Genomic DNA, 23,447 nt, shown 5'->3' with positions numbered 1-23,447 from the left:
CCTGTCTTACTCCAGCAACCATGAATTTGTGGCAAACGAACTTGTTAGCTTGCAAGTAAGTTAAAATCTCACTCTTTACAGCTTTTAGTAAATGCAAGTAAGTGAATAAGACTCCAAGAAGTAACATACCATTTACAATAAGCAGCAGTGTCAATGACATTTAGGATTTTATACCCGAAAGGAACCGTTAGATCTTATAGCTCCCAGTTCAGTGTTCTCATTCTACAGGTAAAGTAGTATATCCCAGAGAGGTAAGGAAAACTGTTAAAAGTAATGTTGGGAACCACCCTGACTGGTTTCAGAAGCCGTGGCTCATGGTTAAGTATGAGGGGGATCCACCAGCAGGTCGCCCTCCCACCTCCAGCCGCCATGGATGAAGTCTACCAAGACATGATCTGCTTGGGGAGGAAAGGTGGCCGATCTCTCAAAGGAGAAGGGCCAAGAGCCTTTTCCTCGATGGGCTTTTATTGGGTTCATTTTGCACAGGAATACAGGTAAAGCTCATCAATCATTGTCAGGCAGTTAGGATTAAACAACAGATAACATACAAAGAACTATGAGGGCTTACAGCGATCCCTCACCTATCGTGGGAGTTACATTCCAGAGATGCCCCTCGACAGGTGAAAATCCACGAAGTAGAGGCATTATATTTATTTTATTATTTATATATATATTTTAAGGCTTTATAAACCCTTCCCACACTCCTATAAACCTTTCCCACTCTCTTATAAACACTTCATATGCTCTTAAACACTTTCTACACTCTTAAACCTACGTAATTTTAACAATATATAAAATTCTGTATGGGTACTCACCAGTGAAGTATACATTTGTCCCTCGCTATATCGAGGTTTACTTATTTTGGCTTCACTGTATCACGGGCTAACCAATCATGCATTGGGGGTCAGGCAGGGTGAAGTAAAAGGGGCAGAGGCGGCACCCCTGCCAGGGACATAAGCTTTGTCTCCTTAGTGGCTTATGGTCACAAGGTCGCTCACTCATCCTTAGCCATAGAGGGGTTACAGCTCCTGAAACCAGGCAGGGCAGTTCCCAACAGCTAAGGCTGAGTAAAAAGACTTTGGGACCATAAGCCACTAAGGAGACAAATCTTATCCTCCCAGCAGGGGCACAGCCTCTGCCCCTTTTACTTCACCCTGCCTGGCCCCAGGCAGATGACTGGTTAGCGAATGATGAGTAATATTCTTCAAGGGGGGGACGACCTAAGAAAGGCACAGTTATGAAGGGGCCTTCGGGGAAGGACTTAGGGGATGATAGAAAAGGGGTGATAGACCCTCACCCTTTGGTTTTGTTATAGCCTGAGTCCTCATTCTATCTGTAAAAAGTCTCCTAATCTCTTGGCTGCTTGCATCCCCCACCTGACTTAAGCCTGCAACAATGCCAGAGGTGGGTGTGGCCCTGTGCTGGAAAGGGTGGTTCTCTGGGGCAATCAGGCCTATGAAAAGAATGCATAAAATCCTGGGAAACCTGCTTTGCTAAGAATACCTTCAAATTAAATGATAAAGGTCCAAGCATAAAATGAGTTTGTTTTCCCAAGTTTTATGGCCCTTTGGCTATCTGACCCTGACTCAGAATAAGCCCTCATAGTTCTTTGAATGTTATCTATTGTTTGATCATTACTGCCTGACAATGATTGATGAGCTTTACCTGTATTCCTGTGCAAGTTGAACCCAATAAAAGCCCACTGAGGAACAGGCTCAAGGCCCTTCTCCTTTGAGAGATTGGCCACCTCTCTTCCCCAAGCAGATCATGTCTTTGCAGACGTATTCTCATCTTTGGTGGCCAAGGGGAGGGGGTCTCTTCCCAACCCCACCCCCAGGCACAAAGTAACAAATTTATAAGCATCAGGAACACTGTCATATTTACTTTACTCTACCCCATGGGGTTAAACCACTGTCATTTAACATGCAAAGGTTAAAGGCAATGAATAAAAAATTGTGTTTGAATATCTTAGAACACTAGGCATTGAAATATGCTTGTGTAATCACTTATTTTGGAGGTTTAGTATTCTTGTGGGTTTCCTTGCACACATGCATGAATACTCACACTTACACAAAATGTTCTTTGATGCCTGTAAAATCTTCTTTAACTAGTGATCTGGCCTACAAACAACCAAGCCTGAAAGCCACTAGACTAACAAAATATGTTGTGATGCAGAATTAACAAGAACTCCTTTCATGTATCAGACACATCGTGTTTATACTTCTTTCCTTTCAGGCTCATTTACTAATGCATTCTAATTTTAAATTCTAAATATAGTTCTCTTTAATGGTTCTGTTACCTTGTACTTCCAAATTTTTAATAAGAATTGGCAAGGTAATTCATTTGTCCTGGCCTTTCCCTGAGTCAGTAACTACAAGAGCATTTCCTAATTATACCCGATGAATGTGGAACTAATTACCTACAACTACTCAGACTCAGCTCATTTGCTATTGAAATCCTGGTTGCAGATTCATATTTGCTGATTCAGCTTCTATTCTTAATTGCTCAAATTTTGTAACTTAACTAGCTTTTTGCCTTATTAACATTTTAAAAATAAACTCAGGATGAATTACCAAATTAATGTGAATAAGTGTGAATAGGTTTATCAGTCTAATGTCTGAGGGAAGGCAACTGTCATTTAAGGGGACCCAGTGCACTGAATATTTATTTGAAATACAGAGAGGACAGAACAATTCCACGAAGTTATTCACTGCTGGCAAAGTCGAGGTTTGAGAGAGAAAATGAGACCAAGTATCTGAACACCACTGTTTTTAGGAAGGAGAGTCAATGACAGACTGAGTGGAATGTTCATTTCTTCTCACAGTAGAGTATATTAAAATACATTAAACCAGTGATTTATACATTTAAATTTTTTTCTTTCCAAGTACTCAAAGAATATTTTTTAAAACTGACAATGTGCTGGGCCCCAAAGAAAATCTCAGTTTCCAAAAGTAGAAATCTGAGCGTACCTTTGAAGATCTCAATACATGAAAGAGCTGGAAACTAACAATGAAAAGATAACAATGAACATCAATAATAACAACAATGAAAACTCTTAGAAATTTCAACAGGGCTCTTCTAAATAAATCTTGGTTCAAAGAATTCAGAGATATCTAAACATTAGAAACATTGAGAACACTATGTACATATCCTTGAGGGTACATACAAGACAGAATTCAGGTGAAGATTTTAGGGTCAAATGCTATTAATGAGAAAGCTTGAAATTAAACTGGATTGGAGAATTTAATTTAAGCCAAGAAGAGAAAAAGGAAAGCAAACCATAGTATGTAGTGAAAAGTAGGAATTAAGGAAACAAAACAAAAATTGGCAAACCTGGTCAATTACTAGTTAGGAAATGTAACATTTTAAAAATCCCAGGAACAAAACCAGAAATTCCTGAAAATAAATTTAGTATGTAGAAAAGAGAGAGTTTTAATAGAAAAAAACTTAATGCTACTGAAGGATGTAATAGACTTGAATAAATGAAGACCTAATATGTTTATCAGCTAGGGAAACAGGGTATGATATGGAACTCAATTGTCCTTTAATTATACCTCAATTTAGAGCACAGGTGGTAAACACAAGGCCCGTGGGCTGAATCCAACCCTCTACCTTATTTCATCTGGCCTGGCACCTTGTTTCTACCCAGTGGCAGCACGGAGCTCTTGATTAACTGTTAAGGAGTAGTTACATTTACATAGTCCTAAAATTACATTCGGCCCTTTGACAGCAACTGCAAAGCTTATGTGGCCCCCAGTGAAAATGAGTTTGACACTCCGATTTAGAGCAATTCTATCAAAATCTCCAAAATGTTTTTTAGTGTGACAAGTGATTTGTAGGTACATCCAGAAGATTATATGAGAGGTGAGCCAATACAATTCTGCAAGTGCATACTAAAGGGTATTTCAAACAGATCTCAAAGCTTACCATAAAGCTATGTGTATTTTTCTATGGTTATTTAGCATTACCAAAAATGAAGCAGCTTCAGCCAATATCCATTCAATAGTTTACAGCTGTCAGTCAAAAGTCTGGCAGGTTCGCGTGGGTTCTCTGCTGAAGATTTTACAAGACTGAAATCCAGGTGTTGGCTGGCTGAGTTCTCATCTAGAGGGTTTAGGGCAGGGATGTCAAACTCATTTTCACCGGGGGCCGCATCAGCCTCACGGCTGCCTTCAGAGGGCCGAATATAATTTTAGGACTGTATACATGTAACTACTCCTTAACAGTAAAGCGAGAGCTCGGCACTGCTGCGGGATAGAAATGATCTGCCAGGCCGGATAAAACAAGGTGGAGGGCTGTATTTGGCCCGCGGGCCTTGTGTTTGTCACCTGCTGTCCGGGGGAACTCTTGCTTCCAAGATTATTGGCAGAGCTCAGTCCCTTGAGGATGCTGGACTGAGGCTGCAGTTTTCCTACTGGTTGTTGGCCGGCGGTAGCCCGCAGCAGCTCAGATTCTTGACACTTCCCTCCTCATCTTCAGTCAGGGACTCTCCCTCCAGGCACCTGCTTCTCGTGCTGCTAATCTCTCTTCTTTCGCCAGTGGTTGGAGAAAACTCCGTGATTTAAAAGGGCGGCGCTTGTATGTCAAGTACAGTGTAGGGAATAGTCCATAATATTACAGAAATTGTGTGCGGTGCCAGATGGGTATTGAATTATCAGGGAGGGAGGGGATCATTTTATAAAGTATATGATTGGCTAACCATTATGCTGTACACCTGAAACTAATATAAAATAATATTAAATGCCAACTCTAATTGAAAAATAAAATTAAAAAAATTACCAAATACATCGTACAGCTCATGTGATTAAGGTTTGGGCCACCCAAATAATTTCTTTCTTAAAGCCAACTGTGCCATATAATTATGATGTAAAAAATATTACAGAGATAAAGTTTATCATCTTCAGTTACAAGAAAGGTGGGGCACCTCAGGGTCCATGTGAGAATTCCGCCTACGGCACTGCAGTAACAAACAATGTGGTCCTATACCGGGGTGCACAAGCACATCACAACAAAAACAGGACTATTTATGGTACGTGCAATGTAGTGTAAGCGAAACTAGGTCTTCAAATCTATAGAAAAAATACGGCTTTGACTGATTGTTTGGGGACACATGGACATCAATTTAGGAAAAAAATAAATTCCTACATTAAAGTATATGCCAACTCCAAATGGATTAAAATTTTAAAAGTAAAATGATAAAAGTACTGCAAGAAAATATGAGTATTTTGTGATCTTGGGATGGAAGTTTTTATAAGAAACACAATGTCTGAGATAAAACTCCAACAGAAGGGATCACTATTACATAAAAATAATAGCTGAACAGCAAACAAGAAAGCTAAACTATAAATGACAAATTACAAAAATTATTTGAACATATATAGAAAAAAAATCATCATCCAAAATGCAGAGGGCTCTTAAAAAAAAAGAGGGAAATACATGGAAAAACACCACAGGACATGAAGAGAAATTCTTAACAAATGTATAGAAAATACACAAGTGGTTCAAGCTCACTAAAAACGAAATCAATATAAATTATACAACATCATATTTTCCCCTATCAGATAGTCAAAAATTAAAATGACCCATAATTTCCATGTTAGCAACACCGCCAACCATACATTGTTGATAGGATTGTAAACTGGTACAAATGTCCTGGAATACAAAACCACCCATATCAGAAACTAATTCTTTTTAATTTTTAAAAATTATTTTATTGTTGTTCAAGTACATTTGTTTGCATTTACCCCTCACCTCCCCCCCACACCAGCTATTCCGCCTCCCTCCCCTGCTTCCACCCCCACCCTTGGTTTTGTCCATGTGTCCTTTATAGTTGTTCCTGAAAACCTTCCCATTATCCTCCATTATCCCCTCCCACCTCCCCTCTGGTTACTGTCAGATTGTTCTTAATTTCAATGTCTCTGGTTATATTTTGCTTGTTTTATTAAGTTCCACTTAAAGGTGAGATCATACGGTATTTGTCCCTCACCACCTGGCTTATTTCACTTAGCATAATGTTCTCCAGTTCATCCATGCTGTCGCAAAGGAGTTCATCCTTTCTTTCTGCTGCATAATATTCCATCGTGTAAATGTACCACAGTTTTTTGGTCCACTCATTTACTGATGGGCACTTAGGTTGCTTCCGGCACTTGGCTGGTGTAAATTGTGCTGCTGTGAACACTGGGGTGCATAGGTTCTTTTGGATTGGTGTTTCAGGGTTCTTAGAGTATAATCCCAGCAGTGAAATTGCTGGGTCAAAGGGCAGTTCATTTTAGTTTTCTGAGGAATTTTCTCAAAAAGTAAAATTATTCCCCTTCACACAGTTCTACTCCTGGGACTTTTATCAAATAAGGATGCCTATATGTGTATGTTCAATGTGTGTGTTTAATAAGAGAGAAAATATGAACCCAATTAAGAAAATATGAACTCAAATATTCATTAACAAATGAAACAAATTACACACTGAAATCCTGCCAGCATTAGAAATCAGAGTATCTTTATATATTCATATGGAAAGTAATCTGTATCAGATGAAAGTATGCCCAAAGACTGAGTCATGTGACTGCATTTATATTTTAAAATATTTTAAAGTCAATTTGAAAACTAAACTCCAAAACTACACGTGAAACTGACAATAGTACTTATTTCTGGGATGCAGAATGTTACATGGGTGTGTGCATGGGAGGAGGGTGGGACACCTTTTGCAGTTCAAACTTTAAAAAATGAATATACATTAATTTTGCAACACAATATGTCTTATTTGTGGAAGACAAATATCCAAAGATGATCCCTGTGGTGACTGTGTTGTGTAAAGCAAGTGAGACTCAATTTTGACCATTTGGAAGTTAGTTCTAAGTTATCACTGACACACTGTTGGGATACAAATACCATATTTTTAGGACTATAAGATGCACCTAGGTTTTAGAGGAAAATAAGGAAAATATTTTTGAAGGAAAAAATGTGGTAAAATATTTAATAACCTGTGACCCTGCTCCACCGCTGCCCCTCCCCACACAGCGAGCCAGATAAGCTACATTTGGACTATAAGATGCACCCCCTTTCCCTCCCAAATTTGGGGGAAAGTGCATCTTATAGTCCGAAAAATGCCGTACTTGAAACTGGCATCATCTGTAGGCAAAGCACTTAAGACATTAATTGAAGCAACATGTGAAAAGGCTAATATCACATCAGAGGTAAAGTGATACCACTTGAAACTGTGCTTTTTTTTTTACATTTTATATATTTCACATAATGCTTTTTTAAAATATATTTTATTGATTATGCTATTACAGTTGTCCCATTACCCCCCTACATTCTCCTCCACCCTGAACATTCTCTCCCACCCACATTCCTCCCTTTAGTTCATGTCCATGTGTCATAAGTTCTTTAGCTTCTACATTTCCCGTACTACTCTTGCCCTCCCATCTATTTTCTACCTACCGTCTGTGCTACTTATTCTCTGTACCTTTTCCCCCTCTCTCCTCCTCCCACTCCCCTGGTGCTAACCCTCCATGTGATCTCCATTTCTGTGGTTCTGTTCCTGTTCTAGTTGTTTGCTTAGTTTGTTTTTGTTTTGTTTTAGGTGTGGTTGTTAATAATTGTGAGTTAGCTGTCATTTTACTATACATGTTTTTTATCTTCTTTTTTCTTAGATAAGTCCCTTTAACATTTCATATAATAAAAGCTTGGTGATGATGAACTCCTTTAACTTGACCTTATCTGAGAAGCACTTTATCTGCCCTTCCATTCTAAATGAAAGCTTTGCTGGATAGAGCAATCTGGGATGTAGGTCCTTGCCTTTCGTGACTTGGAATACTTCTTTCCAGATCCTTCTTGCCTGCAAGGTCCCTTTTGAGAAATCAGCTGACAGTCTTATGGGCACTCCTTTGTAGGTTACTGTCTCCTTATCTCTTGCTGCTTCTAGGATTCTCTCCTTCATTTTACCTTGGGTAATGTAATTATGATGTGCCTTGGTGTGTTCCTCCTTGGGTCTAACTTCTTTGGGACTCTCCGAGCTTCCTGGACTTCCTGGAAGTCTATTTCCTTTACCAGATTGGGGAAGTTCTCCTTTATTATTTGTTCAAATAAGTTTTCCACTTGTTGCTCTTCCTCTTCCCCTTCTGTTACCCCTATAATTCAGATGTTAGTACATTTAAAGATATCCTGGAGGTTCCTAAGCCTCTCCTCATTTTTTTGAATTCTTATTTCTTCATTTTTTTTCTGTTTGGTTGTTTCTTTCTTCCTTCTGGTCCACTCCATTGAGTCCGTTTTCTTCCCATCACTATTGGTTCCCTGTGCATTTTCCTTCATTTCACTTAGCATAGCCTTCATTTTTTCATCTAGTTTGCCACCAAATTCAACCAATTCTGTGAACATCCTGATCACCAGTGCTTTGTACTGTGCTCTTGATAGTCTGGCTATCTCTTGGTCACTTAGTTATATTTGCTGTGGAGCTTTGATCTGTTCTTCTGTTTGGGCCTTTTTTTTTTTTTTTTTTGTCTTGTCGCACCTGTTACATATGAGGGGTGGAGCCTTAGGTGTTCACCAAGGCGGGGCAACCCAGTGGCTGGGTTGTGATGCTGTATGTGGGGGCCGGGTTTGAGAGGGAACAATGGAGGTTGCTGTGTTCTTCGTCAGACTTCAGTCCCTTCCACAGCTTCCCCCAAGCAAGCTGGGCCCTTCTGGTGCTGATTCCCCTGTAGGTGGAATTGTACACATTCTAGGACCCTGTGGGTCTCTCCAACAAACACTCCTGTGAGGCTGGGAGTCTCTCCCTGTGCATCAACCCCGACAGGTGTTTTCAATCAGTGCCCCAAGGCTCTGTTCCCGGTTGCTGGGACCCTGGGTTGCGCACAGTGCCTCACTTCACAATTGCCACCTTGCTGGGTCTGTTGCCAGCCCGCGCCTGGGATCTGCCAGCTGCCACCTGCATGCCCAGGGTCCGCTGATGCTGTCTTGTGCGCCTGAGATGCCTTACTCTCCCGGTCCCACCACTCTTTGTGCCTCGACCCCTCACCACCAGGCTGCCCAACTCCGCCCCCGCTACTGGTCTAGATGAACGTGTCTATTTTAACTCCTTCGTTGTCCAATTTCCATACAGTTCAATTTTCTGTCAGTTCTTGTTGTTATTCTGTTTCTAAATTGCTGTTGTCTCTATCTTGGTTGTGCGAGGAGGCACAGTGCGTCTGCCTATGCCTCCATCTTGGCCGGAAGTCCTGAAGCTGTGCTTTTCATTTCATCAGTTAAAAGTAGCTGCTGATGCTTTCATTTCTCAGCAGTGTAAGGGCAGTTAAGGTGCAATCCCAGCTCTCAAAAAATTTATTGGTCAAAACATACTTCTCTTGATCAGTATGTGATCAGTATGCAAAACAGGTAAACAGTTTCAAACAACAGAGTGCTACAAGTTTTAAAAAACCATAAAACAATTATGATTACAAAGCAAGCACATTTAGCCCACTTCAGTCTGGAAACACTTTATGTAGAAGCTACTATCTCAGACAGTTTTCTGTACTGGGTATTTCTCATGCGCCTGCTGGGCCCTCCTCCATCTCCTTCCCTTCTCCATGGGTGAAAATGCTGCTCATCCAGCTTCATGGGTGAAAACGCTCTTACATTACCCTTTGCTTCCACCTGCAAAAGTGGCAGTTTTTGACTGTTTCTACACTTAGTTCATGCCTTTCAAACTGATCCTTGACTTAACACTTTGTTTTGTATCTCATGGAAAAAACTCTAAGTGCTTTGAGAGCTGAAACCATTTAAATCATCTATTTATTCCAAATGATTAATGAGGTGCCTTGAAAGTTGGTGACTGATGGGAATTAAAGCAAAGGTAAGCAGTCTGGGCTAGGCCAGAGGAGTTTTATGAGTGAATACTGAGATAAAAAGATGAAACTCAGGTTAGCACAGCATGTGACGAATGTTTTGAAAAACACCTGGAGGCTATCACCGGAGGTTTTATATCAGATAAAAACAACAGTCACTGTATTCTAGGCAAAGCAAATGCCAGATCTGCTTTTTAAAGCTAATCATCGTGAAAAAGCATAAATAAATAGTTTCAAGCTTTGTGCTTTTTCTTCAAAAAAGCAAATTATTTTGAATTGTATAGGACATGAATGACTGAAGCACCAACTGAAAAGATATACCACGTGGGAATTTGCTCCCATTGATAAGCCACAATGTATTTTTCTATGAATAGCATAAATTTGAAGTTTCCTTGGTACTTATGAAAGGGAAATTGCTTCACTAAAAATTAATTTTCTATGTTGCCAGACACGATTACAATGATGTATTCAAATTTTTAAAATGTAAGGAAGCATCTATGAACCTTTTCTGGGTATACCACAATAACAAACCCTGAGGATACAGCTTGTTTTCAACTGCTTCCCACTCATCCTCTCTTTAAACCAGTGCTGTCCAGAAGAAAGATAATGTGAGCCTCATGTGCAATTTTAAATCTTTTAGCAAAGAAAAAGTTTTAAAAAACTGGAAAAAAAAACAATTTTAACATTTTATTTAACCCACTATACCAAAACTAGTATAATTTCACCAATATACAAACTGAGATATTTATATTCTTTCTTTGTACATCTTCAAAACTTGGTGTGTATTTTATACTGACACCACATCTCAATTTGGAGTACCCACATTTCAAGGGCCCAATACGCACCTGAAACTAAACTGTATGGAAAGACACTGGCCTGTACCTTTGCACTGTGTATCTACTTGTAGGCAAAGACTGTATTCTACCATTATAAGTTTATTTTTATCTTTTTATTTTCAAAGTGTATTTAGGGAAGAAGTGACTATAGAAAAATACTTTAAGTAATTTACCAATGAAGTTGCAGATTCTACCAATAATCCACATCTTAGATTTTTAAGTGTGTAGTTACACAATATAAACAAATCTAAAATTTGTTCTAAATTGTATCAGAGATATTCAATACACTTACTTTAACTTTCCATAAAAACTCAATAAAAATCACATTTTAATGATTTACTTTTACATTTTTATCTGATTGTATCCAATATATTATAAATCAAGCACAAGAGGCAGATTACCTTCTGAGATGCAAATGTTGTTCATGAATGCCCTGTAACAGTGAAACCAGCAATTTTTATATATGCATTCATGTGCATATATATGTACTTCAAAAAGCAAAGCGCCATCTCTTCGTCCATTAACTTCAAGGTAAGAATGGGGACCACCAGGCACTGGTGGAGCACCAGAAGGTCCCGAAGGCACTTGGAAAGGATCATTGGGAGTGGGATAGAGGCCTGGTGTGGAATAGGATCCTGCAGGCGCAGGATATGGTGCTGGTGGTCCCCAGGCCCCTGGTGGAACGGTGCCCCACGGAACAGGTGGTGCTGCTGCTGGTGCTTGGGGAGGAGAAGGTGCAGGATACGGCCCTGGAGATGGATGTGGCAAATTAGGGGTAGGATACTGCCCCCGATTCCTGGTGCCCAAGGTCCAGAAGACATGGATCCCATGGCCCTAACAGACCAGCTGCAGCTGGATCAGCGGGTGCACCATATGGTCTCAGAAGCTCTGGAAAGGGCATATTTGGTGTAGGACATGGCCCTGTGGGGCCAGGACCTGGCATAGCTGGGGCTGGATAAGGACCATGAGGTGGGGGGCATGATGATCCAGTAGGAGGAAAGGCTGCTGGGGGTCCTGGAGGTGGTCCAGTGGGAGGCACAGTGGGACACATTCCTGTTGGTGCTGGTCCAAAAGGCACCGTGGAGGGTGTTGCGCTTGGTAGGAGTCCAGATGGCACAGAAGGTGGAGCACCTGGGTTATGCCAAGGGTTGGAACCTGGCCAGCCTTGAGGAGGTTGGCCAGGTTTAGTATTGTTCACTGCAGAGGGTCTGGCAGGGGAGTGGTCAGGTAGCGCATCTGCCAATGAAAATTCATCATTTTTCCAGCAAGATCCAGAAGCATTGACGGACCTGAGGAAACCGAGGGCTGAAGAACCAAGAGCAGCCTGGCTGACAGTGGCGGTGACGGCACCAGCAGTGGAAGCGGCAGCACCAGCACCAACAGCGCGCACTACCATTATAAATTTAGATCAAGATATACTATTAGCAGAATTTATACATTAGCAGAAATTAAACAATGTAAGACCAGTACTGTTTCTGATACTACATACGTGGCAACAACACTGGCTGCTATTTGTAGTTCAATTCAACCATGCGTTCATTCAAGATACTAACACAACTAACAGTGAGTGAACAATCTTCTTTTTCTTCGTAGTACTTAGCGCAATTGCTAATTTTCTGTACGCTCTTACCTTTGCTGTGTGTACATGCATCAGTTTCTCTATGATATGCCACGAGGGAAGGAACCGCATCTCCTGTGTGTGCCATTGCAGCCCTGGACCTGAGTAGAGTGTGTTGCACAGAGACAGCCCAGCACCTATCACAAGAGTGAACACTGCCACGCGTGGATCATTGGCCTGAACCGGCTAACCCTTTCATTGCTCAGTCCTCCAGTAGTTAATGCACGTTTGACATTTTCTCAGTGGAAGCAGTGAACAGCTGTTTTCTCTTCTGAAGAATTTCCAGCAGCCTAACCCAACTATTAAAAGTATTTGGGAAACTCCCCACTAATCAGGATCTGATTTATCCTGCCTTCACCAGATCCTCCTTCCCCAACACACAAGAACAGAATGGCTGCGGCACAAGTGAATCAGCACAAGAGAACACCCCTCTCCCAACCTCATGGACTCCGACAAAAAAGAAGCCACCACCAAACGTGCATCTGGAAGAAAAGGAGAGTGATATTGTGCCCTGCCAGCCAGCAGTGACATGGCTCCTATGAGCGCTGGAGACTTCAGAAGCTGCTGTGGCAAGCCATTCCCAGTTAAACAACAGAAACACTGTAGCAGCCATGAAAAACGAAAATCTGAAACTGGTAAATGCCTTGAATTTTTTAAAAAGTGAAACAAAATGGCCCGTAATTTCATGATAAAGGCAGTAAACTGAGCACCCAAGCTCCAATTAATTCTTTAATGATATAACATTGCAAAATAAAGTCCTTTTGCTAGTATTGCGATTATACAAATACTTTTATTTAGAATGTAAGACCTGGAAGAATGCAAGAGTCAACACTGAGAGGAACTCTTACCTTCCATTCTGTACACAATAAAATGGCACTTCAATAATACTGGCATTTTCCAAATGATCGGTTCTGCAATGTTAGCATCAAACACTCAACTCCTATTCAATAGTTTCCTGTTCTAAAAACTATTTCATATCATTCAAACATGTTTTCATCCACTGTGCATAAATCAACCTTTTGAAACTGAATCATATTTACAACACACTAAAGAAAATCACTGTTTCCTTTTCTTTCTAGGAGAGTGTTCCAAAAGAGGAGTAAATTCAGCCTCCTCACTGTGCTTTCTTTTCTTTTTTTTCTTTTTGTGGTCACTCTGGTAACCACTGGAGTCACTGGCTGGAAAAACAGGGTCCTGGTCCTGATCTTCCTGGTGCTGCTCCTTCTTCTTCTTCCCCGGCTCTCCGTCCCACAGACCATTCACACTGCTATTCACCTGCGGGTCTGTCTCTTCCGTCATGGGGACACCTGCAGAGTCTGCCGGCTCTGTGGTCCCACCTGCTCCTTCACTGGGCTCTGGGTCTTTCTTCTTTTTTTTCTTCTTCTTCTTCCTCGGCTCTCCGTCCCACAGACCATTCACACTGCTATTCACCTGCGGGTCTGTCTCTTCCGTCTCGGGGACACCTGCAAAGTCTGCTGGCTCTGTGGTCCCACCTGCTCCTTCACCTGGCTCTGGGTCTTTCTTCTTTTTCTTCTTCTTCTTCTTTGGCTCTCCGTCCCAGAAACCATTCACACTGCTATTCACCCATGGGTCTGTCTCTTCCGTCACAGGGACACCTGCAAAGTCTGCTGGCTCTGTGGTCCCACCTGCTCCTTCATCTGGCTCTGGGTCTTTCTTCTTTTTCTTCTTCTTCTTCAGAGGTTTTTCAAAAACTTCTTCAGGGCCAGCTTCTGTTACTTCTTCAGAAACTGCAGAGCACTTGGCCTGTAAACTGTAAGTTAACAGGTTAAAACTTACTGAGTAATAAACAACAAAAAGGGATCCAGAATATTCCAGCATGCTAAGATTTTTCTGAATGACAGCACTATGAGACACATAACCATGGCATAAATTTCAAACATTCTTTCCCACTACCCTCAGCCCACTGAAGTGTTAAAATTACCGTATCCCAAGTACTGCTCCCAGACTGTTTTCACACAGACAGGACTTAAAAAACTGTCAAAGCATGCCTTCTAAATTTTGGTTTTGCTCAGAAAAATTTGGTCACTGAACACTACACATGACAATACCCAGGCTCATTAGTCAAACCACTGACATGTGAGAGAGAGAATATACTGCTGTTATGCATCAAAATACTGGAGTTTCCTGTCTACTATATCTCAATCCTTGTTTTAAATAATAGTTCACTGTTCTTCTTAGCCTACACAGAAGCGTATTACTTCACAATTGTGAATTGCATCCCTAAAACAGAAACAAGACTCAGGGAAGCAGCCTCCTTTCCAGAACGATGGCCCTATAGAGCAGCACCAGACACAGACGACTATCTAACGAGGTAACTTTAAAAACAGCCCCTCAGCCACACCAGCCACACGCCAAATGCTCGACTGCGGCGCTACTGGGCTGCACAAGTTCAGCACGACTCTGCCATCGCTGCAAGTTCTACTGCACGGCTGCTGGAGAACTCGAGCCTAAGCTCTTGTTCCTTACCAGAGCAGAAACTGGAAAATTGGTTACATTAACATCAGCAATATTCTATAGTTCCCCTGCCCCCATTCAAGTTGGCTCCCCAAGCTTGAGATTCAAGATCAGAGTAATTAAGCATTCCAATATGGAAAAATATAGGAATTAAATGATCTACCTGGCTTAATGATAACAATCAAATTATTTGTTTCAGGTTAATAACTTATACGACATGATTAAGCTTTTAGTAGCTTCAAGCTCAGGGGATCTACTATTTAAAAAACTAACAACAAACTAGAAAATATTCAGTAAAATTGAGTTATTAAAATGCAGACCAGTTGGCTAGATGTAGACTTTAGAATATTTAATGCATTGTTATAGCGCTTACGATTATTTACAATGACTTCCTGGTTTGAAAGCATAAACACTCTAATAAAACTTTATATATGTACACATACACACACTTTTTTTTTCAAAAGAGGGTTTATGATCTCTAAATTTAGAATTAAATAGAAACAATTAAGTATCAAAATGATAACGTGATTAGGAACTGACCTAGTGATATTTAGTTTTCCCCGAATGCAGAACACTCCAGCAGCATCTGAGTCTAAACGAAATACTTCAAACTCTAGTTCATCACCCACATTTATCTCCAGGCCCTGCCACTGCTCGGCCGGCATGTGCTCAGGCTTAGGGATGGAGGCATTGAAGCACCCGTGCACCAAACAGCCGATGTGGCTGGAAGACACCTTATTAACTGCACCCTGAGAATGAGAAAGAAGAGTGTGGCATCAACGAAGGATCCAGAGAGTTAACAGATAAACCAAACTTTAAAGCTTCAAACTGACCTTCAGAGAGGAAACATCAAAATAGTTTGATGTGAAAAAAGTTTACCTCAATTAAAACTTACCGCATGTCATACTAAAGCATTGCTTTAGAACGCTGTTGAGTTTTTAGAAAGCTCAAAGTTTATTAAATAAGTAATTGCATATCAATTAATTGCTTATCAATCACCTGGCTGGATGAACAATGACCCTTCCCTCTACGCCTCCCCCCAAAACCCACTCAGCTCTGACCTGAAGACTCGGTGGGGAGCAGGGCACTCTGTAACCACGGTGCAGCGAGGCAGAAATTACTCTTTGACGTGGCCTACACTTGAACAGAGCTCAAGGCAAGAAGTGTGTGCTTTTTATCACTAGGATCCACACTGTCTTTCTATCCAAAGTCTACTTTCAAAACCTAGAGAGCTTTCCTATTAGAAGACAGCCTACCCTTTACATGTAAATCTTGAGCACAGCTGTTTGGACTGAATCACAAAAACACTAGAAGCTTCAAAACTAAAATAAAAGTATGTGCTATATAATATAAAGCTTGAAATGAGAATTTCCAAAAAACTTAGTTTTCTATTCTTCCCCTAAGAATCAACATAGATAAGTATACTATTACAAACCTAAAATATTTTTTTAAAATCATATACTTTGAATTACAGGATTTTAAACAATATTAACATGTATAAAATGCTGCTTAATGCAGGCAACTCCTTATACATATAGAATAAAACTCCCTCGTCATTATCAGGAGACTGGCGTCCACAACGGTACCTTCTGCATGCTCTGGACAAACTGGTGTATCTATAAAATGGAGCCCTGGCTGCTGTGGCTCAGTGGATTGAGAGCCGGCCTTCAAAGCAAAGTGTCACTGGTTCGAACCCCAGTCAGGGCACATGTCTGGGTTGAGGGCCAGGTCCCCAGTTGGGGGTGTGTGAAAGGCAACCACACACTGATATTCCTCTCCCTCCCTTTCTCTTCCCTTCCCCTCTCCCTAAAAATAAATAAATAAAATCTTTCTTTAAAAAATGGAGTATTATTCAGAAATAATAAAAAAAAAATGAGTTATCGAGCCATGAAAAGACATGGAAGAATCTGAAGGGCATCCTGGTAAGTGAAAGAAGCAAATGTAAAACAGCCACCCAGTGCACGGGGCCGACTGCATGGCACCCTGACAAGGGCAGAACGAAGGGGACAGCACAGAGAGCAGCAGTCAGGGTCCCAGAGGGAGGGAGGCCGGGATGCACAGGGCGACAGAGAGCACATTTAGGGCAGTGACCAATTTTTCCATGGAATACTGTGATGGTGGAGACAAATTATTATAAATTTGTCAAAAGCCACAGAATATACAACAAAGAGTGACCTCTAATGTCAACTATAGACTATGTTAAAAAAAAAAAAACGTATCAATATTGGCCCAACAACTATAACTAACATAGCTCACTAACATGTGCTATCCATAATAGAAGAAACGTGTCTGTTCCATTTTTCTACATGTCTGAAACTGCTGTAAAAAATAAATTGGTAGCGAGTCTACCAATTAAAATACATTCAATGGGGAAAGTCTTTTCAATATGCGGGTCTGGAGTGACTGAATAGCTAATGGACAAGAAAATGGATCTCAAGGGCCTGCCTCATACTATATACAAAAAATTAAAGCTTGGCCCTGGCTGGAGTAGCTCAGTGGATTGAGCGCGGGCTGCGAACCAAAGCATCACAGGTTCGATTCCCAGTCAGGGCACATGCCTGGGTTGCAGGCCATGACCCCCAGCAACTGCACATTGATGTTTCCTTCTCTCTCTCTTTCACCCTCCCTTCCCTCTCTAAAAATAAATAAATAAAATCTTTAAAAAATGTTAAAAAAAATTAAAGCTTGACCAAAGACCTAAATGGAAAAGGTGAAACAAAAATTCTAGAAGCTTATAGAAGAAAATCTCCAGAATCTAGGAGCAGGCAAGTTTCTTAGGATCCAAACAGTAATAACCATAAAAGTATATGATGATGAACTGGACCTCACCAAAATTAAAAGCTTCTGGAAATGCTAATTAAAACCATTGTGAGAAGCTACTATCCGCCCACCAGTAAAATTAAAAGACTAACGGCACCAACTGATGGCCAAGACGCAGAGCAACGGGAAGTGCTGAATGGCAAGTCAGCCTAACGGAAGTTGAACACACATGTACCCTGCGACCTAGCAACACTGCTCGTAGTTTTCAACCTAGGAGAAGTGAAAATGTGCGTTCACAACAGCTTTATACTCACAGCTCCAGACTGAAAACCACCCAGTGCCCATCAGTGAAAATGGATAACCGAACTGTGATACAGTCATATAACTGAGTGCCACGGGCAGTCAGAAAGGAACAAACTGCAATACAAGCAACAGCACGGACGACACATTGAGCAAAAGAGGCCTAAAATCTTTTAAAAAACCTATAAATTTAAAAAACAAAAATAAAAAATAAAAATTGGGAGAAAGCTGGTCAAATGTATTTAAGGACTGGATTTTGCTGTAGGAAACCAAGTCCAAGGGACAATTTTACTTTTCATTTTATACTTTACATTAGCATGTTATCTCTGTGGACATGTTTACATTTGTGATAACTTATATAAAGCAGATGACAGTTAAATTTAGGAATTTTTAAGTACAAATCTACTGCCAACTCTAATGGTATCAAGGCTGGTTGTCGGATTCCAGTTTGGCAGTCCAAATATACCACTTCTTCCTGTTTAACTGATAGTGAAAAAAATATTTTAAATTAGAAATTCCATGTAGATTTTGTCATAATAAAATCTAACCTATATTTTTATTAACAGTATCAAGAATTAGTTATCATCATTAGATTAAGCAATTCCTATAAACATTTTTTAGGTAAGAAAAAATTATATCTATATACCTATATACATATGCGAATAGATATGCATATACAAACATATACACACACAATTGCTGATGGAAGACAAGGGCAAGTGAAAAGGATAAAGGAATATATTTCAGTAGATTTCACTTCAATTTCTGCATTTCCAGCTTCTCTTGGAAAACTAGTTCCCTCATGGCAGAGTTCAGGTACCCTAACTGCTCCCTCACCCTTGATTCATTTTCATTGTCTGCCTGGTCCCATGATCATTTTAATTTGCAACTCCTGCATTACATACTACTACATGGTTTGAATCTTTTATTTTTACTTTTTAAAAAAGTATTTTATTTTATTTATTTTTTAGACAGAGGGAGGACAGAGAAAGAGAGGGAGAGAAACACTGACTGGTTGCCTCTTACACACCCCCAACTGGGGACCTGGCCCACAACCCAGGAATTTGTCCTGAGTGGGAACTGAACTGGTGACCTTTAGGTTTACAGGCCGACACTCAATCCACTAAGCCACACCAGCTAGGACAAATCCTTTCGTTTGAAAAGCAAACAAACAAACAAACAAACATCTGTATTTATGTATAACTGGGAAATTTTAAAATGATAATAAAAAATGATCTTATTTTATACCTTAAGGTCATTCTGCTGCTATACAGAGAGAAGAATAAATTGGGTGGACACATACTCTATACATGCATGTGAGTTTAGGATGAAGTTTTAAAAATGTATCTAAGCTGAACAGATGAAAATTAATTTTTCCTTTATCTTTTAAAGTAATTTTTAGTTACCCACAAAAGCAGTCCCAAGGCTGCTTATATAGTTTCAAGTTTCCAAATTACATGATTATTTAACTATACGAAGAAAGCTAGAAAACAGATATACATACCAGAAGTTTCTGCCCTGGTTCAGGGCAGAAAATAACAAAATCCGCTTCAATATTAAGATGAATGTATCCTTGATCATCATAAATGTCTCCCAGTTCACCCACTACTTTGATGTTATCATATGCAATGGGGACACCTGAAAGGCTGTTTAAAAAAAAAAAAAGAAGTAAAAATGGCAGGTTTTATCCTCTTTTAGGCATTGTCATACCCACTAAATAGATATTCTGAGTCCAAAAATATATCTCCCTTATAAGTATAGCCACCCAAGCCCAAGAAACTGTATAGTATATGCTTAGTCTGTGATAACCTTTGCCAAGTGTTCAAATATAATGGCTAAGTTAAAAATAACTCTTTAAGATAGGTACCCAGAAATGTCCAAATATGCACAGAGTCTACCTTTCTTCCCTATTTAGATTTTACTTTCTACTCATTTGGATTTCAGTGATGCCAGAATGAGGGAAAAAAATAGGACTTGGCACAAAAAAAAAGGTCGTTTTTATTTTTGTAAGAATGACTCAATAAAAGCAATTTTGGTGTTACACAGAATTAACTGAATATATACACACCACACACACACACACATATACCTATATATATTTATTTGCAATTGTGTAGGTAGGTGATATTATCTGTTAAGTTTCACTTCAGCACAGTAAAGAGTGTTTTCATTTCATTCAGTACTGCAAACTATTATCAGAGGGAGGTTTTGGGTGCTGTGGGGTTCAGCACTCTTGGCTGGGAAACATGACCATAGAGCCTAAGCCCAAAAGGACTTGTGTGAGCCCGTCAAACCTCTGGGAAAGCAACTCACAGCATGAAGCTTACTAAAAGTCATCAGATGTACAATGACAGACACCTTAACCATGTCTACCTTTTCTCCTTTTCTACATTTTTCTGACACCATCCTAAGTTAGTTTCAGGTCAGGGTGGTAGCCTCACTTAGGATCTTTATCAAACAACTAAATCAAGTTTAAGGGATGCTTAGAGCACACATCCGAGGCTTCTATAGAACCAGTGGAAGGGGCCGTATTTGCCACCTTCAAGTAACTCAAGAGCTGTCGTATACAAAAGGAATAAGATTTTCTTTTTTATTAATAGCATCTCAAAGATATAGCAGTCAGAAGTTACAATGTGATTTTAGAAAACTACTTTCTCTAAGCAGACTTTTAAAAATTGACATGGGACGTCTTCAAAGAAATTCTGTTACTGGTACAAAAAGGGTAGAAAGTCTGTCAAACGGGATGCAGCTGAGATGACTTGGATAACGTGTATCTCAACTGCTCTCTTTTCCTCATTTCTTAAACAAAGAGAAGCAAGAAAGTCCTCTTGGTTCCCTAGTCTGGAAACAAACTACACATAATATATTGTTGATTGATACGTATTACAATTCCTGCTGGGTTCAATATTTTGTCCCAATATTTTGTTAGTAGTGCACAGTTCAGTGTGAGGTGCCTGACTTGCACTGAATAAACAGGAGTCTTTAGCACACCCACGAGGTGTGTGGAGGTGGGGGGAGGGGGGATGAGGGGAAGGTTTGGTCCAGGATGCAACCTGTTCCATAATCTGAATTGGCCACACTGTCCAATCCATCTAAAGAAATTCTCATTCAAGTCTCTCTGGTGAAACAACTCCTATTGGAGACACTCTGAGTGACTTTGCCTCAGCCTGTCAAGTGGAGGCATTGATTGATTATAGACAGTTACAAAAATACATCAAACAGCTGCTTGTGTTTCCAGATTGCATGACCACCTTGTACAGCCATCATCTCTCAACTGGTCTCTTGTCTACTGTCTCACCCTCCTTAAACCACCATCTAATGCCACCAAATCATAACAAGACTTGCAGTTTAGTTTCTGAAACTGCAAATCTGATTAGGTCCCAAAGATCAGGGATATGTACTACTCTCTCAAGAGTGTGCCCAGTTTCAGAGTTGGAGGGTATTGTGTTAACCCTTTTTTAAGGAAAAAGGCTGACAAAGGGAGGAAAGAAGAGGATTGCTCTTCTTTCCTCCCATCCTTTCCTGGCCATCCTCTCCGGGCTGTCCGCCACCCCCACCCCACCCTGTCTTTGACCCAATGCCCTCCTCTCCAACTGTACTATTCATCGTTTTTCCCAGGACAGCAACCTTACTCCACTTACTTAATACAATTCTCTGGTCAAAGCATTCTATTGCACATCTACTATCTGCTTGTTTATGCCACTCTATTTTCCTGGAATGCTACCATCTCGAAGCATCTTTCTCCTAGGAAGTTGTTTTCAAAGGTCCTCAGGTCAAATTCACCACTCCTTCTCTTATTATAAATTAATTTAGATGACTGCCAAATTTTAACTTCGTTGCATTTGGCTTACATACATATCTCTACTAGAGCTGAAAGTTCCTGAAGGCACAGACCTTGTTTTTTCTTTGTTTTTATACGCCAAGTCCCTAGTATACAAAAGAGACACCAAGTGTGGATTGGTGCTTGCAGAATGCAGTATATTCTGGTGGGTTCTTAACCTCTTTGGGGTTCAAAATTCCTTGAAAGGTTTGGATACTTTGCTCAAGGAAATTGATGTAAGGAATTCCTGCAATTTCCAGGAGCTCATAAAATTCCTGAAGGGTAACAAGGAATCCTCAGAGAATCCACTCACCCTAGTTGTAGAACCCTTGCCTTTGAGTCAAAGCAGTCCAGAGGAGGATTAAGATAATCTGTCTGCCCCCTCGCCTGAGACTCCACCCTTCCAACTCTAAGAACTTTGACATTACTCCAGATTTTAATTTAAATGCATCAGGTTTTTGTTTTGTTTTGTTTTTTAACTCTCAAGAACAACAGGCCGGCCAGTTGGACTAAAAACAAAACATAACAAAATTAATAGTATTTCTCTCATCCCTGATCAGGTCCAAGAGAGGGGAAAAGTACTAGGGACTTGACAACAATACCGCCCTTCACGGTTTACAAATAAAAATTGCACCAAGGGCTCTGGTTCCTGCGGCTCAGTGGATTAAGCACAAGCCTATGAACCAAAGGGTCTTCGGTTCAATTCCCAGTCAGGGCACATGCCTGGGAGCACCAGCAGGCCTCGCTCCTGAGGCAACCACACACTGATGTTTCCTTCTCTCCCTCCCTTACCCTCTCTAAAAACAAAAGATATATTTAAAAATTGCGCCAAAGCTTCATTTTCTATAGAATGTGAGAGCATCAACTCGAGTACTGCACTCCAAACTTTCATTGTCCAACGAAAAAACATACAGAACTGGGCCTCACCGGTCTTCAGACCCCTGCTCTATTCTTACCCCTACACCCAGCTTCTGGAGTGAGCTTCTCCAAACTCTCCCGCCGCCACAAGTCTCGTCACCTTTACGTTCTCCTTCTTGCCTAGGAATGGGGCTCTGCATAGATCTTGACCAGGGCTGTACTCGCCTTGCCTGACTCCAGGACGCCTGGGGGCAGAGCTCGAAGTGGCCGGTGGGACTTCCCCCACACGCCCCCTTTCTCTGGCGCCGTCAGAACTTGCACCCGCCGACGCCTCTCGTGCCCAAATGAAGGGGAGGCAGGCTCCCTTACGGCGTTGTGTGCACCGAAAAGGAAAAGGCTAAGAAACTGATACCTTTCGGAATAACGCAGGAGCTCCGCATCGAGCTGTTCTCGGATACCGGTGCGTTTCCGGTGAAGGTAGCGCGGCGACAGCGCAATGTGCCTTCGGTGCGGCCCCGCCACGAGGCAGGAGTAGCGGCTGTTCAGCAGTGCACACGCGGCAGCGTAGGTCGGCAGCTCCAGACAAGGCAGGACGCCGGCGGGCCCCACCACCGGCCCCTCGGAGGCCGTTTTCGGCCGCGGAGACTCGGAACAACCTGCAGCCATGCGGCTGGTCAGGTTTCCCACGGCGCGCACCAGTGACGCAACCGTAACCCCTATTTCCAGACGCAGGTTTGCTCGTCATCCACCGTCTGCCACGCCCCTTGTACATTTCCCTCCTTGTGCTGCATCACGCAGTTCTGACCAGCAGGGGGCAACCTCTTTTTCTCACTCGGACAACTCCGGGAGCCAAGCGCAGAGACTCCGTATTGAGCATGCTCCAAGGCCGACAAACGCCGCTTCTCTGTAAAGGGCTAGCTAGCAACCCTGTGTTTACGCTAACGTTCCCCTTGGATTTAGTA

General features: G+C 41.1%; 2 protein-coding genes across 5 annotated transcripts; both read right to left on the bottom strand.

The window, feature by feature from the left end:
- Window positions 1-10,069: 10,069 nt before the first annotated feature.
- LOC114507288 (MAPK-interacting and spindle-stabilizing protein-like) lies at window positions 10,070-12,788 on the bottom strand. The gene is given in 3 exon segments (XM_028525196.2): window positions 10,070-11,439; window positions 11,442-11,480; window positions 11,483-12,788. Coding segments are annotated over 3 exon segments (1,020 nt in total). The 5' UTR covers window positions 12,051-12,788; the 3' UTR covers window positions 10,070-11,026.
- A 254-nt stretch (window positions 12,789-13,042) lies between these two features.
- POLR1F (RNA polymerase I subunit F) lies at window positions 13,043-23,245 on the bottom strand. 4 transcript variants are annotated; one of them, XM_036010541.1, is made up of 5 exons: window positions 22,898-23,202; window positions 19,312-19,453; window positions 15,288-15,496; window positions 13,889-14,043; window positions 13,043-13,711 (listed from the first exon to the last, which is right to left on the bottom strand). In XM_036010541.1, exons 1-5 carry the CDS (start codon window positions 23,149-23,151, stop codon window positions 13,329-13,331), a joined length of 1,143 nt encoding a protein of 380 aa, XP_035866434.1. In that variant the 5' UTR covers window positions 23,152-23,202; the 3' UTR covers window positions 13,043-13,328. The 4 variants fall into 4 exon arrangements, with proteins under 4 accessions (XP_035866434.1, XP_035866435.1, XP_035866432.1 ...); XM_036010542.1 differs by having other exon boundaries at window positions 13,043-13,579; window positions 22,898-23,201; XM_036010539.1 differs by having other exon boundaries at window positions 13,043-14,043.
- Window positions 23,246-23,447: the final 202 nt, after the last annotated feature.

This window comes from Phyllostomus discolor, chromosome 10 (assembly GCF_004126475.2).
Source record: "Phyllostomus discolor isolate MPI-MPIP mPhyDis1 chromosome 10, mPhyDis1.pri.v3, whole genome shotgun sequence".
Classification (NCBI taxonomy): domain Eukaryota; kingdom Metazoa; phylum Chordata; class Mammalia; order Chiroptera; family Phyllostomidae; genus Phyllostomus; species Phyllostomus discolor.
Note: the sequence above shows the minus strand (reverse complement) of the source record. Positions and strands in the feature narration are given on the sequence as shown.

Coding starts and splice junctions, on each gene's coding strand:
- POLR1F (XM_036010539.1), bottom strand. CDS start 23,151: ATGGCTGCAGGTTGTTCCGAGTCTCCGCGGCCGAAAACGGCCTCCGAG. Junction 19,454..22,897: donor CTCCTGCGTTATTCCGAAAG/GTATCAGTTTCT, acceptor TTTTTTAAACAG/CCTTTCAGGTGTCCCCATTG. Junction 15,497..19,311: donor AACCAGGGCAGAAACTTCTG/GTATGTATATCT, acceptor TCTCATTCTCAG/GGTGCAGTTAATAAGGTGTC.